Below are 15,780 nucleotides of genomic sequence, written 5' to 3'. Positions count from 1 at the left end.
TTGGGTGTAGGGGTTCCAAAAGAGTAGTAAATAATGATAATACTTAGAGAGGCAAAACTATGTTGATGAGTAATAAATTGAGGGGGCGGAGAGTGAGTAGCGGGTGAGGCTAGAGCAAATGGTTAAAGAAGAGAATGTGGCAATGAAGCATCTCCCAAAATCCCTCAAAGTTCTCCTCAAGAATTCTCTCTCTTGAGTTTTCTTCTTCTTGAGTTCTCAAACCTTAGGAAAGTGGGTCTATTTATAGGCTTTTCCTTGGTACTAAGAGTACCAAGTGGCCAAATAGAGTAAGGACACATGGAATATTTCATTTCCTAAACCACTAGGCTTTGGTAGACACGTGTTTCTCTACATGTACTATCTATTTGGCATGAACTGCAGGAACTGCCATTGTACTATCTTTTGGCACAAAACCTCAGCAAATGCCACTGTTTGGTACAAACCTCAGCATGTGTCATTTTTGGTATGGACCGCGGAAGGTGCAACTACTTCGGTGGTACCTTTCATGGTGGTACTTGCTGTGCCACCCGCCTTCTCAGTTTGGTTTCCCAATGCATGCATTTTCACGACTCATGACTTGCTATTATCCATACATGGGTCTACCTCAACGACTGCTCTACCCTTAGCTACCTAACCACAAATTCCCCAGCTTCGCAGGGCGAAGGCTATAGCTAGACCTGCTATTAGTGGTGCTATGCCTTTGTACCAAGCCCAAGGGGGCTTCCTTAGTCCTGCTAGTGCGACCGAGGTAGGTTCATGACCTGAGTGATGGAAAAGGAGTCTTTTGTTTTCAGGTTGCCTTGCTCCTATCTAGGGCTATGCAAAATACCGCCCAACCCGCTAAAACCGCACCGATCCGCATCAATCCACACTGCTCTAACCGCTAACCGCAGTTTAAACTTTAAAATTTATAATCCGCCAACCAAACCGCTCCACTTCACTATAGTTAATACATATATATACTTTTTAACTTCCAATGAAATATCAATGTAAAAATGAGTGTGAAAGAGATTTAAGATATAAAATTTTTTACAAATTAGTGGTTATATATATGAATTAATGATTATATATATGAAACATATTATGTAAAATTACTTTGTGTTATACATTTAAAAAATATTATACAAATTAGTGTTATATATTATGCAAATGCATGATAATTAGTTAAAATATTCTTCAATCCGCCAATCCGCCAAAAACTGCCCAAACCGTAATTTGCCAATCCGTTAATCCGCTAACCCGCCATTCGGTTTGTAATTTTACTCACAAACCGCCCGAACCGTACCGCACACACCCCTACTCCTATCTTCACGGGGTCGCCGCGGTATACTGGTTTCTCGAAAGCCTGCTATAAGCTCCAATCAATAAACTTTGGGGCCTGCTATCAGCGTTGAGCTAGTGAGTTTCGAGGTCTACTATTAGCGCCAAACATTACTCTCTGTAGAGGGGAGGCCTCCCTCAAAGGCTGCTAACACCTTGGGGAGTCTTGCTTCAGAACGTGGTTGCGAAGGTTGCAATCACCTCAGCTACTCTTCCCTTGGCAAGTGTACTTCATGTATTGTCTCAAAGGTAGCACCGCGATGACCTTCTATTGAGATGGCAGCACTAAGGCTAAACCACAACAGGTAGTACCTCAGCAAGTCCCCTTAGGTACTTTGTCGCAAAAGGTCTATCGCAAAAGGTCTATGTGGATCCAATGAGTCAAACCTACTTCGGCCTTTTGAATGGCCCATTTTCCTTAGGATTTTTCCGCAAATCCTAATCATAATTACTCCTCTGATTAAGTCGACCTCAGAGGTTAGATCAAATACTTAGGATTTCTGCCCTCTACACTAGGTTATACATTCACATTCACATCTACATCTTTCAATGAGGTTGTTACAAACAAGCTTCCTAGGTTGTGCATCCAGGAGGGTGAATGAAGTTTAGGATTTTAGGAGTTGCTCTCACATTAGTGTTTGACAAACAAGTTTATGCTGGAGTTGAATGTCCATTGGCAAATGCAATTTTGTTGGCAGAGGTGAGTTTGATCCTTGCTGGTTATCACTGTATTTAAATGTTTTTCATAAGATTATTATCATTTTTTTTTTGGTTTAAAAAAACCAAACAATTTACAGAAAATAAATAAGTTTTGGAATCATGATTTGAGATTTGAGTTTGAAGTTGTATTTTGAATTGAGATTTGAAATTAAAAATTTGTTTGGTTATGAGTTGCGAAAAGAGTTTTGAGTTGTATTTTAAAATTTTTTGGGTTTATTTTTTTTAAAAAAATATTTAAAAAATTTCCTAATTTTATTTTTTAGGGTAATATATTTTTTATTGTAAATATTTATTAATTTTTTTAATGTGTGTTGTATTTACTACATTTTTGCATTGTATTTTTAAAAATATTTTAAATATTTGTTTAAAATATTTGAAAATTAAAAAAAAAATTTATTTTAGATTTTTATTTATTTTTTTAAATATTTTAATTTTTACATATTTTAATTTTTTTTTAATCTTAAAATTTTTTGGATCACCCATATATATCTAAATCATAACAAATTATTTAGCCAATGCTTAAAAAAATAATTTTTTTCAAAAAAAATAAAAAATAAAAAATAATTTTAAATAACAAAATTAAAAAATTGATTTTTTTTTTTTTTTTTTTTTAACAAAGAGTTTTGAGTTTTAAGTTTTGAAAATAGTTTTGAACTGAATGTTTAGTTATGAGTGTTGAATTTCTTAATTGAAATCATGATTTCAAAATTAAACCAAACCATACCTAAATTGTTGCACTTTACACCTCGCCAAAGTGCAACTAATTTATTTTTTGAATAAATTACAATTACATTCCCTAAGATTTGTTTAAAATATTTATTACTTTATCTAGTTTTAGAAATTACATCAAACTTTTTTAAATTTTTAATCGCATAATAAATTATAAAGTCTATTAATAGTTTTAAATGATGATAGAAGAAAGCTTTTATTCATACCTAAAATTTATATAAAAACTTGACAAGAATGATGTGACATTGTCATTATTATAAATAAATTCTTTTTCAATAATTCTTGTTTCAAAGTAAAATGTTCACAATGAGTCACATCATTGTGTATGATTTTTTAGTTTGTATAACATTATTCTTTCTTAAATTCTATTAAATAAAAAATTATAGATAAATTATAAATACACCCCTTGAGGTTTCCTTAAAGTACAAGTTGCTCCTGTGGTTTGAAAAATTACAAATACCTCCTTGTTAACATTTTTTATTTAACAGAATTAATTAAAAAAATAAAATTCATAATTGCTCTTCTGTGCAATAATAAAATTATCTATATTATTAATTGAAACGTATTTCTAATATCATTAAAAGCTATTAATTGACTTGATGATTTATTAATAAAAGGAGCACTTTATTATGAAATAAAACCTCAGGGGTGGAATATAATTTCCAAAATCACAGAGGACGATTTGTATTTTAATTAAACCTCAGGAGATGTATTTATAGTTTACCCAAAAATGTAATAACAAAGAAGTACTTGTATTTTTCAAAATAAGAAATCACCCAAATTTTAAATAAATTTCATATGGGGGTGTTTGGGAAGAAAAAAAATAGCCAAATTTAGGCTAAAAATCACAAAAAGATAAAATAGACTAAAATAGCTAATAAGACAAAATATCACATTAAACCCATAATCATTTCACTTTTTTTCTCACAAACATCACATCCAACCACAAAAAAATCCAATCATCTTCCCAAACACAAAAATTTTAGCCTACTTAAAATAGCCAAAAACTAAAATAGCCTACTAAAATAGTCACTTCCCAAACGAGGCCATAGTATACTTGTAATTTTCCCTTATATTTACAGGAGTCAAAGTATAGCTTGGACTATAGAGTGCAAAGTGACAATTACCCTGAATTGTATCTCTTTCCACCCAAATTGTTTGCTCCTTTTCACTATTCCAAACATCCCAAAAACTTGTTTATATTTTTAAATTTTTTATTTTTTCATGATTTTAAAATTTTCATGTACTAGAACTAATTAAAATCTTCTAATTTGTAGGCAAAAAAATGAATTTTTTTTTTTAAATAAGTTATTTATTACACAAATGTGGAAAATAGACAAATAAGTAAACCAACCAAACCTTAGGAGACCAGAATAGTTTGGTAGAAAACAAAACACAAACCTTTTGCTTTTAAAATCATTCTATTTATACAAGTATACTCACGTACATAGCAATGTAAACAAAATCTACTATATTCTAGTTAAAAGCAAATACAAAAGTATACATAATACACCAGCTCAAATAAAATGAGAAAAGTGGAGGAACAAAAGGGAAAATTATAACAAATATTAACCATAAAAAGAAGACTTCATGTATACTATTGGTGAGGAGTGAAAAGGCATACATTATATTGATCTATATATTAACCAGTTACCTCCATGAGACAAACTTTATCAGAAGGACAAACATTCAAAGAACTATAAATCGAACAGCAAAGCTCGTAAGAGTTCGGAGAGGAGGGGACAATGTCGATCCATTCTTTATCAACCTTCTCGACATGTGGGTATGGCTTAGGGATTGCATGAAACTCGATTTTATTTATCTGCTTGGTCAAATGCTTCATAAATTTCATGGAGAATACCATGTCAAAATTGTCCTCAAGATAGTTCATGATGTCGAGGATTTGGAATCCGATATTTGCTTCACATGTACTCACTAGCCCAAGTAAAGTATATCCACCAACATTTCTTAGATTGACGCTGCAAACCTGCAAAAAAAACAGGCATACTAAGAAGACGATGTGAAGAATTTACAAAGTTCTAGAACATCAATACACAAACCAAACTCAGTGCTATGTATATATTCAATAGCAGTAGAAACACCACACAAGGTGAGTGGCATCAAAAGCAAAAAATTCCAAACTGAGGCTCAAAAAACAAGGTTTACATGAATGGATGCCTTGAGGATTTATATCTCACAATAAGTCCACAATTCTGGCGGATTCCTAGAATGGGGCTCTCACAGTACAGCCCATGGTAATGCAAAAAACTTATTTCCACGTAAAAAATGCATAGGACATCTTGACTACTTAGGCCTTGTTTGTCAACTACATATGTTAACCAAAAAGTCAAAAAGTCACTATAAGTTGTCACATCACTCTATTTTTTTGTACATATTTTTGTAAAAAGCCAAAAAGTTACAAAAATAATTTGTTCCCAAATGAGACCTTACTATTCATCTCGTCACCTATTCAGGAAGTAAATAAGCATGTGAATGTAAGTTGCTGCCTTGAGATTAGGAGAACTGTGCAGGAGTTAATAACTGAAATCGGGGATTGCAAAATACTTTGATTATCCCCAACCCTTAGGGGTGATTGAATACAGTAGGGCCGGATTTGGGGAAAATTTTGAACAACCCAATGGGGGCAAGGGAGAGTGTATTCAATCCCATAATGTTACAATTCTACTTTTACCCATCCATATATACCTATATGGATAATATGTGTACAGTGTACTGTTGGTTGATATTGATTCATAAACACAAATCATAATCTTGGAACTTGGGGTTTTCATGCTAAGTTTCTAATTTTGTATTGCAGACCAGGTAGGGTCAGGGTTGGGGGGGTGGGCTTTGAGATCCAGAGTAGGGTTGGGGTAGGGGGGCCCTCACCCATACCTTACCTGTCGCCATCCTTAACTGAAACCAAACTATTTATACACATTCAACCATGGCCCAGAAGATTCAAGAAAAATATGTCCAGTTGGGTCATTCCACTAGCACAACTTTGTCTCTTTCTCTCTCTCTCTCTCTCTCACAAGATGCAAGCTAATCAAGCGAGAACTATATAGATGGTCAATCTTCCTTCCAACTAGTTGTTTATCTTCTATCCATGCTTACATTTTTCAAGTTTTTTCTTCGTTTTCATTTTCCTTCAATTTTCCCTTTCTGTCTTTTTGGTGGGAATGGGGGTGTGAGGTCGAATGGTTAGATTTTCTTTCTGGTTATTTTAGCATCCTTAAATTACCTATAAAAGAAGAAGAAGAAGAAGGATGCAATTATTGAAAGACCTATTTCTGTAAAGCTTGAGGTACATAATAGCCTATAAAACATTTTTGTCCCCTTTCTAATCTGCTTTGTAACAAAGGCCACACAACCCAAGGGTAACTTTATTGATCTGTAGACCACCAACTCATCCAAAAGCTTAATGTTGTGTTTGGATAAAAGATTTGGAATGGGAAAAGGAAATGGAGAAAAAATTTAGCCTATATTTGATTCAGTTTTCCCTCATATTTTTCTTTTCCCTTTCCAAATCTCTACCAAAATCCATGATCCAAACATATAGAGAGGGGCAACTATATTATTTATATTCTATTCTCAACACAAACTTTATTATTTATATTGTATTCTCAACACGGCCTCCTCACGTGTGGACGGGCTCTTCTTCGTAAGTGGGTCAAACCCATGCAAGTATGGTTAATTATCGGTAGGCACTGAGGTTTGAACATATGATCTATTGTCTGATCTAATACCAAGTTAAAATGTAAAGTATAAGAAACTGGGGTTAGAGTTAGAGAGGAAAGAGAGAAGAGAAGAGCAGAGGAGAGAAAAAGAATATGATGAATAGGTTATGAGTAGTGCTACCTAGCCCAAAAATTAGACTCACTTTTCAAACTCAATAATTTGGTGGTCTATTAGAATATCGGGAAATAGCAAATTAGTGGAATAGTGGAAAAGTAATTGTATTATGAATGGAAGTTTTTACAGTGCAACTCTGACACACATGATGGATTTGCACCATGTACACAAAAAACTTGCACCACCATGAAAATAAAAATATTTTTTCACAGCACCACTGAAATGTAATTTCTCCCTAGAATATCTAAGACAACTTTCTCTCATGTTTTCTTTAATCATCAATCAATCATCTCACTTACACATTATTGGATCAAGAAAGTGGTCTAAAAAGTGGGCTTCTATATCATTTTCCATAGGTTATTGGGTCATAATGAAAAACCCTCACCTAGCACATATTTATATAAAAACAATAATGTCAGTATGACAATAATACCCTCAATATAAAATAACATAAAAAAAATCCTGACAAATCTAACATAAACAAATTCAGAAGGTTTTAGATCTTTAATTCCCACTATACATTTTCCTAAATGCGGTTATTGAAAGGTGGCATCCATTCTAAATACTTGAATGGTTGTCTTATCCAGAAAATCTACCAGCCTAGTCAAAGGTTTCCGAAGCTAACTTGCATTGTCTTAAAGTTCCTTGTAGGAGGTTTGTTTTCTCAATGGACTCATGTTAATTGGCAAGACTACAGTATCTTTAGCTGGATTTTCCTGATTGTCTTTATTGGGGTCTTTATTGGGGGAATGTGACCTAAGCCATCCCGGTGTCCCCTCGGGGACAAACAAACCCCACCCCCTGTTTTCCACTTTCTGTCAATTAGCATGAGAAGACAAAGCAAAAAATTCAGTAGTAAAGCATCTAACCTCAATATACTCCACGCCCATTTCACTGAGATTCTGTAGAATGTTGTCTGATGAAAGTAAGCTAATAATTCCTCCAGAACCAACTGGTGTTTGAAGTATTTCCCACGGAGACTTCATCAAAATCTTATGGCTGTTTTGTTCTTCTAGTGAATTGCTAACAACAGGCAGCTTCTCTTCTTCCAAGAACCAGACCTAAAAAGTAGGTCAAAAGGTTATAAACTTAAGAATACAAAGTAACAAAAAAATATGCATACATTTAGTAGTAATTTATCTTCAGCACACTTATCTTCGAGATATATCATTTGGGAGTTCATTTTGAACAGAGTAATTCTTTCACATAACTAACGTGTAGAAATATATAAATAAAGCACTGCAAAAGGGGACTGGCAATAAATCTTTCTATTGAAGGATAAAAAGTCTTCATTCATGGAAAATTTACTGTTCATGCAAACAACTTCAATTCTGACTGAATTTTTAACATGTTGAAAACATTGAAATGCGTCAAAATCTTTTTTCACTTTATAATAATCTTAGTATCATGGTCTTTACATAAAAACTAGTTCAACTCTTTTCATAACTGAACATGAGAATTTTCATCGAAAGAAGAAATTAAGATTTTAAACAAGCAACCATAGTCCAGTTGACTAAAGAATCTCTAGATCTTAAAAAAAATAATATTGTGCTCTGTATGTAGGTTCTGCAATTATAAACAATCTGGGAAGAAGAAAAAAAAAATAAAAGAATAAACAATGGACCATGGAAGAATAGTATTGCCATGGCTTGAATATATCTCCCAAAGAAAATAGGTCACATAACTGGAAATTTATTGTATTGCTCTAAATAAGAATAGTATTGAATGGCTTTAAATAGGACTGCATCAAACCAACTGAAAAGTTACTCGAACGTGGATCATAGCTTAAATCAATTATTATTTAAACCACTGAACCTTGCAGCACAAGTGATACCAAGGTGCCTAACCCCAACAGGTTGGTCTGTGAGTGGTTTGACCCATCTATACCTTCCCCAATAAATGAAATGTAAATGTAAATTCTTACATGTATCAGAGAGAATAGATCCAACAACCGAACTTACAATACGTATAATTGTCAACACTGACATCACTTTGGTAGTGCAATAGCCAAATCCTTCTTGCAAAAGAATATCAAACATAACTAATAACTGAAAATCAGTATTGGTTTATCATTTCAGAAAGTGGATATGCTGACCTTCTTGGAGTCAAATGCAAAGTGGTTATGACTTGCAAATATGTTTCGGAGAAAGTGGATCTCATGAGCAGGGCAAACCAAAATCAGAGGTATAGAAGCACGGTCTTCTATCTGCAACAGGTTAGAAAATTAGTTAGACCATATCGTAAATATATGTGGTCCAGAAAGGGCCAAGGAAAGATATGTCCACAATATTTTGCATATTAAAAGGATGAAATATGCTTCTCAGTGGTGGAAATTAATAAAGACAAGTAATTTTCTATATTTGGTTTTGCAGTGTAGTTTTCCCTATAGCAACCACCACCTTAAATCCTTGTTTTTCTTGGTCCCTCTCTTTCGAACCAAGCGGTTAGTCTTCTTCACAAGAAACATATGCAGAAAAAGGGACAATACTACAAAAATAAAAATAAAAAAGGAAAAATAAATTCAACTAATACACCTAATTTTTGGTGACTTGAACTACAAACTTTTCATTTGCAGAGTAACTTACAAATCAAGCATAACAATCTAACAAATATACAGTCCCTATTTAGCAGCATGGAAACTTGAAGTGCCAGACAGAAATGATGAGTCATGTAACCTTTAAACTTCCAAGATGCTGCAGTTGACTATGTATTAATGAACAGGAACATGTCAAAGTATTACAAAACAATTTAAAACTACAAAATAATTGACTGAGAAATAGAAATTGAAACCATCTCACATGATACCTAACACTGAAGTTTCAACAACCAATAGCGCATGCCTGAAGATTCTGATTCATGAGCAAAACAAACAAAAGCAATTTTATCCATTCAAATTCACATTTGAAATCCAACCCATCAGGACAAAAAAAAAAATCTGTCTTGAAAATGTTTATTGAACTTCCAAATTCACTCTTCAAATCCAATCCATGAGGACAAACCCAAAAATAAAAAATAAAAAAATAAATCTATCTTGAAAATGTATATTGAACTTCCAGGAATTTTTCTCCATATTCCTTAGTAACTATAGGTTTCGTTTTCACTACATTCACGTTTATTTCCTGAATTAAAAGTGTTTCCACACACCAATGATTGCCTAAACAAAAAACTTTAACATATTAAGGATGCTAACTGCAGTAGCTAGGAGGATTCAAATTGTTTACATTATATTTGAAACTAAAGAGAACTGAAAAAAGAAACATTAACGTTTTGATACATATAGTAGTAATACAGTAATCCTTGTTCAAATAAAAATAAAAACAGACCAACAGGTAAACTTATCAAAAATTGGTTCTTAACAATGCAAAAGTTATACTCAAATCAGCAAAAGCCTTAACCCCCTCTACTTGGGAAAAGCAATGCAAAAAACTATACCAAAAAAAAAAAAAAAAAAAATTATATTTCCATTGTTTTTATTGTTGAGCTTGTATAAATAAATTTTGAAAGAGGTGTTACCTTTACAAACCTCAGATTGTCATGAAAAAATGCCTCTACTAGCAGGCAGGAAGAGTCTTCAGCTTTGTCGACAAGATCAGTTGCAAAGCCACTTTCCTGCCTTTGGAACTCATTCATGTATAAGACAATGGCAACCTTGCCTTCAGACGTGAGCAGGTGACCCTTTTCTTGCAACTTTGAACTTGCATTTGACTTCTCTCCACATCCAGAATTAGAAAGGCATTCATCTGATATTTTCAAAGCACTTCTCACATGTTTGGCTAGATTACCTTCGATAAACTCTTCTAAAGTCCATCTGGGTCAAAAGATCATATAAAAATAAAGACAACGATTTCATCTGGAATCATATTGAATAAAAAACAAATATATATATATATATTAACAAAAACAAATAACTAATAACTTGATCCTACACAATATGCACAGGGCCTCAAGGTATTAATATCTAATAGTGACAACCAATGACTGCCAATTAATTATATGACTGTCTTGCCTCCCAAGTTCCCATCCATACAATACAGATCAATAGTTCTTTACATAAGCACTCCATGTTGGCAAAATTGAAGATATTAAAAAACATTTGAAATTTTGGAGTTATCCACATGTTTCCTCATAGAAGGGCTAAAGCCAAAACCCACTAATGATATTCCCTTGTAAAACTAACTCCTCTGTTTCTATATGAGTTTCTGTATTATGAGGTTGTTCAAATGCACAGCTCTATCAAGTGATCAACCTGGTCAATTTTTTCGTCCAGGCACTTGCCATTGACCATTACTTCATTCTTAACAACATTGGTAGCATATTTTTGCCATATTTTCAAAAACCAACTTGAATCCATCCATTCAGCTTCAAATCAGTCTCACATTTTAATCTCCTTAGCTTGAAACCTCAAAATATTGAATTCCTAAAATTTTAAATAATCATATCATAGATAGCTATACAATTGATATTGCAATAGCTACTTAGACTACTTAGCCATTAAATTCAGGCAAGGTTCTAGCCTCTAGGTCCCACAATAATGGAAGGTAACTGTATACAAATCGGCACTACCTGTCATTTTTAGGCATATTAAAAATAATTACCTTCCCATTTAACATTTCCCTAGTATTTTCACAATAAATTGGCGAACTCAGCAATACTACTGATTTGTTCCCCTAGCCAGCTTCAAAAAGTTGATGCCAATATCACATTGTTTAATAAGGGCCTGTTTAATTGGCCAGATTAAAGCGTAGGATTATGATTATAAATCCATGGGACCCCCATTTCAACGTTGGCTGTTTTTTACTATTCAGAGCAGATCTGTTAGGCAACTAATCTCACAAGAACGTGGGCTATTCAAAACTGAAGGGGATGTTGTATTCACAATCCAGGCACTGAAAGAGAAAACAAAACGACATTTTTATCCCTGAAGAATATATTCCACAACTACAATATCAAATAAAACCTAGGGTTATTTTCAATGCAGCTGCTTTTTTAGACAGAGAGAGGAGACAAGCAATGAACTCTTCACCTCTGTATGTTGATTCCATCCTCGTTGGAAATTTACCATTAACACTAAAAAGCTCAAAAATGAGACTTGGGTCGCTTCCTGGTGGTTGATTTGGGCTGAAAGGTATCACATTGAAGCCATGAAATTTGCATTTATAATCCTTGAGATAAGGTTACTTGTGCAGGCTTGATGTACAGTTCTCTTAGAATGGTTCAAAATGGTTGGAACTGAAGAGAAAGAGATCACATTACTTCTTGACACAAGCAGCAAGACCTCCTCATGAGCAGTGGACGCATGACAACCACCACAACACTGTTGATTCACCACACGTGAGGCCAAACTCACTGCATGAGAGGCCAATCCTTAGCACGTGCAGCCATATCCACCACTCGAGCAGCCAGAGCTCAAAAGCTTACTGTCAAAGTTTTGCTCATGCAGAGCATTTTGGCTGCACGGGTGGCCACACCTTGAAGTGCATGCGCAGAAATGAGAATTGAGATAGGTTGTACTCTTGATTCAAACACAATGTTACTCGCTGCTTCAATTTCAAACTTGTAGTTGAGAAATTGACTCATTCCAATCAATCATTTGTGTAATCTAAGATAAGAATTCTGGGTACGGAACTAGCAGTGGATTCGGATCCCTAAGTTACCATTTCTTATTCTTGAACTTGAATTTTCTTGCTTATTTTATTAGGGTTTTGTATCTAGTTTATTCTCACAAAACAATCAATCTCAACAAACTAATTTGGAAATTAATAAGTGGAATAGCCAGAATTACACAATTGTCCCTGTGGATACTATGAAGTGAAGTCCCACATCGACCGAGTACTAAAGTAATGTTAAACATATAAACGTGAGGGAACCTTACCTTAATGCAACTGGATAATCAATCATATGGTAATTTCATGGTAACCACTAATCTTGCCAATCAAACTGGGCCTAAAAGTATGAATAATCCTATATGTAGAGACCATAAAAGAACATTATAGTCTCTGTTATTCTGAACTACTACCAGTGCGGGACAATCAAGACAAACCCCACCCACCTAGGTAAAGACAGGTTTTGTCACAGAGAGAGGCAAGCAAAAATGGGTGCGCGGGTAGTGGGGGAATGTTATTCGTGTTGTACCCAAGAGGAGGCCTAACTTTGACAGATGCCTACAACAAGTGATGGCACACTCTTCTCCGTAGGTACTTAAGGGTTGTCGTCTGAGATGTGGTGGTTGCAGTCATTGTCCGCCACTACCTTGAAGCCTCCCTGCCACAAGATGGAGAATCTCTGTCAACGGTACTGCATCAAGAAGCAACAATCCATCTCCTTTCACTTCTCATCCTCGTTCTTATTCAACAACATGGATTCCATGAAAAATCAGTCATCCTTGGTTCTCGGATATAATCAACCACCAGGAAGAGATTCAAATCTCACTCATTCTAGAGCTTTCTGGTGTCAACAGTAAAATTTCTGAGGTGAATAGTTTACTGCTTGCTTTCTCTCCTTTTTGTCTCTACAAGAGTGGTTAAATAGAACATGACCTAGGTTTTCTTTGATACCGTAGTTGAATATGTACTCAAGTGGTAAAAATGTCATTTTGCTTTCTCTCAGTTCCCAGACTGTGAATACCACATCCCCTTCAATATTGAATATCCCACGTTTTGATGGGATTAGATGCCCAACGAATATATAATATGGATAATAAAAAAATACAATCAAATGCTCACGGGATTTATTATCCCAATCCAATGTTTTAATCAGGCCAATCAAACAAACCCTCACTGTTAATATTGCCAATTAAACAAGGCCTAAGTGTTGGACATGTGTCTGTACCAAATTGTGCACCAACCAAGTTTCAATACCAAAATCTTATTGCTAGTTTAGTGTCGACAAGTGGTGCATAGAAATGACTGTTAGCATCATAAACTTGCCAATGGAAAAATTGGAGCTCGTAGTAGAGAACACCCTTAGCAGTCATTTATGCCAACAAAGACCAAAAGCAGAGATTATGAATCTAATAGCCAGCAGTTCATAATCTGAAGCATCTTCAAAAAGGGAGACATATCAGTATCGGATACTTATCGGATACCGATACTCCTTGGATATTCGCGGATACGTATCAGATACTTCTTAAAAGTATCGGATACTTAATTATTTTTTTATTAATTTCAGAGTATCGGATACTTAATTTTGAAGTATCAGATACTCGAAATCATATATTACTTCTAATACTTTGTTTAGTTTTTTGATAAGAGGAATATAGTGAGAGTTGAAGTAATAGAATTTGTCAAATTGATGTATCCTTGTTGTCTCTCTCTCTCACGTTTTTTTCTCTGTGCTCTCCGTATTTTTTTAGTGTTGGCATGTAAGGATGATATTTAATTTGCATTTGTTTTTGCTTTTGCTTTTGCTTTTAGTTTTGGATAGTTTATGAATGTTTGAAGACTGTTAGCTTAATAGGATCTCTCTCTTTATTTATTAATTTGCTTTAGATTTTATTAAAAAATTAATTTTTTTTACAAACGTATCCCCACCGTACCCGTATCCTACTTTTTCAGATTTTGACATATTGCCGTATCCATATCCCCGTATCCCGTATCCGTGCTTCCTAGCCAAAATTATGGCATCTGATTTCATATGCTTCTATGAATTATCTCTCAGATCCTAAAGCAAAGAACTTAGGAGTTTGGGGTTAAGAGTATCAGCTAGAAATGTCAATAACATAAATAAAAATCTTGGAAATCCGACACAGCATCTTCTTATACCTCATCTTCAAACCTGCTGGCCTGGTCCTCTATTATCTCTGTCACTTTATAGCAACAAAGAACAATGGCCACTAACATAACAAGATCACTAGGTTGGCAGCCTGAAATGCACTTGGGAGGGGCACACCCTAAAGCCTCTCTTAGTGGGAGAGGGTGCATGAGGATTGTCCTAGCTAGCAGGGGCAAGAATCTTGATCTTTTTTATTTTTTGTTTTGATAAGTAATTGCACTATATTAAAAGTAAAGACTATATATAATAAATTCAATTTGCCAATATCTACAATTTTAATTTTAGAAAATAAAAGGAAAAGGAAATATAAAAAAGAGACAAAAGAAGGAAATCAAATCACAATTTCAGATGCATCTTGAAATCTTACGAACCTAATGACACTTCAGCTAAAGAATATGCACTATATTGTGTGTCGTCTTCATACAATTCGAAATCTTTTTACAAGAAAGCTATCAATTTATCAAAATCAGCTGCATTCAATCAATATGTCATCTGCACAATATATATTTGTTTCCCAGCCATCAAGAAGTTTTTCATTCACTCACGTAAGCTAATAATAGGATTGCTTTCCATGTGCAGGAATAGACACTAATAGATCCAAAGCCAGTGTCAAGCATGAACAATGAGTATCGTGGCACAGTTAATCTCTAATCTTGACGTGAATCAAATGGTCAACATACAGTAAAATGGATTCAAATGATGAATATCACCTCTTAGATGGTATCTCAATATTTTGCAATGCCTGTTGAAGCAATTTGGAATTTACACCAACAATCTGATCAGCAAGTAAGCTCCTTTGGGCTTTTTCTCCGTACCTAAACCCATGAAAAACATGCTTTTGCTCCAATTCACACAATTTCTTTTTTGCTGCTATAAGGCGTTGTTGAAACTTTTTCCTTTCTTTCCATTCCTGACAAGCATCAATAGGTCATTTCAGGACTAAATCCACAACATAACTATGGCAACCATAAATTTGATAGAAATTGCTCTTACATACTGATAGCAAAATATTTAGAATAAAAATATATCTCACAGATCTAAGTAAATAGAGGTTTTGAAACAATAAATATATATTGTGCAGATGACAAACTGATGGACTGCAGCTGATTTTGATAAATTGATAGCTTTCTTGTAAAAAGATTTCAAATTGCATGAAGATGACACAATAGTCCCGTTTGGTAGAGTTGTGGAGAAGTGATTATAACTTATAATCTAACAGCTTATAGCTTTTAACTTTGAACATAAGCTGATTTTTGACTTATAAATTAAGCTTCTCCTCCCCCACTCAAAGAATAAGTTGATTTTTGACTTACAAAAAGCTATAAGCTGTATTATTAAGCTGAACCAAACACATCAAAATAACTTAAATTAAGCTAAAAGCTGAAA

At 34.2% G+C, this 15,780-nt stretch overlaps 1 protein-coding gene across 2 annotated transcripts in view; it reads right to left on the bottom strand.

Annotated features, from left to right (window-relative positions):
• Positions 1–4,171: 4,171 nt before the first annotated feature.
• The window catches only part of LOC114309445 (16S rRNA processing protein RimM family), a 28,692-nt gene continuing 17,083 nt past the window's right edge, over positions 4,172–15,780 (bottom strand). For both annotated transcript variants that reach the window (XM_028255185.2, XM_082887423.1), the window contains exons 6-10: positions 15,105–15,304; positions 10,138–10,432; positions 8,720–8,830; positions 7,494–7,685; positions 4,172–4,756 (exon numbers count right to left, since the gene is read on the bottom strand). In XM_028255185.2, coding sequence (XP_028110986.2) covers positions 4,412–4,756; positions 7,494–7,685; positions 8,720–8,830; positions 10,138–10,432; positions 15,105–15,304 — 1,143 coding nt within the window. In that variant the 3' untranslated portion in view covers positions 4,172–4,411. The remainder of the gene's footprint in view (positions 4,757–7,493; positions 7,686–8,719; positions 8,831–10,137; positions 10,433–15,104; positions 15,305–15,780) is intronic.

The sequence above is a fragment of the Camellia sinensis genome, chromosome 9 (genome assembly GCF_055761805.1).
Source record: "Camellia sinensis isolate YWXY chromosome 9, ASM5576180v1, whole genome shotgun sequence".
Classification (NCBI taxonomy): domain Eukaryota; kingdom Viridiplantae; phylum Streptophyta; class Magnoliopsida; order Ericales; family Theaceae; genus Camellia; species Camellia sinensis.
This window is presented reverse-complemented; position numbering and strand designations above follow the sequence as displayed.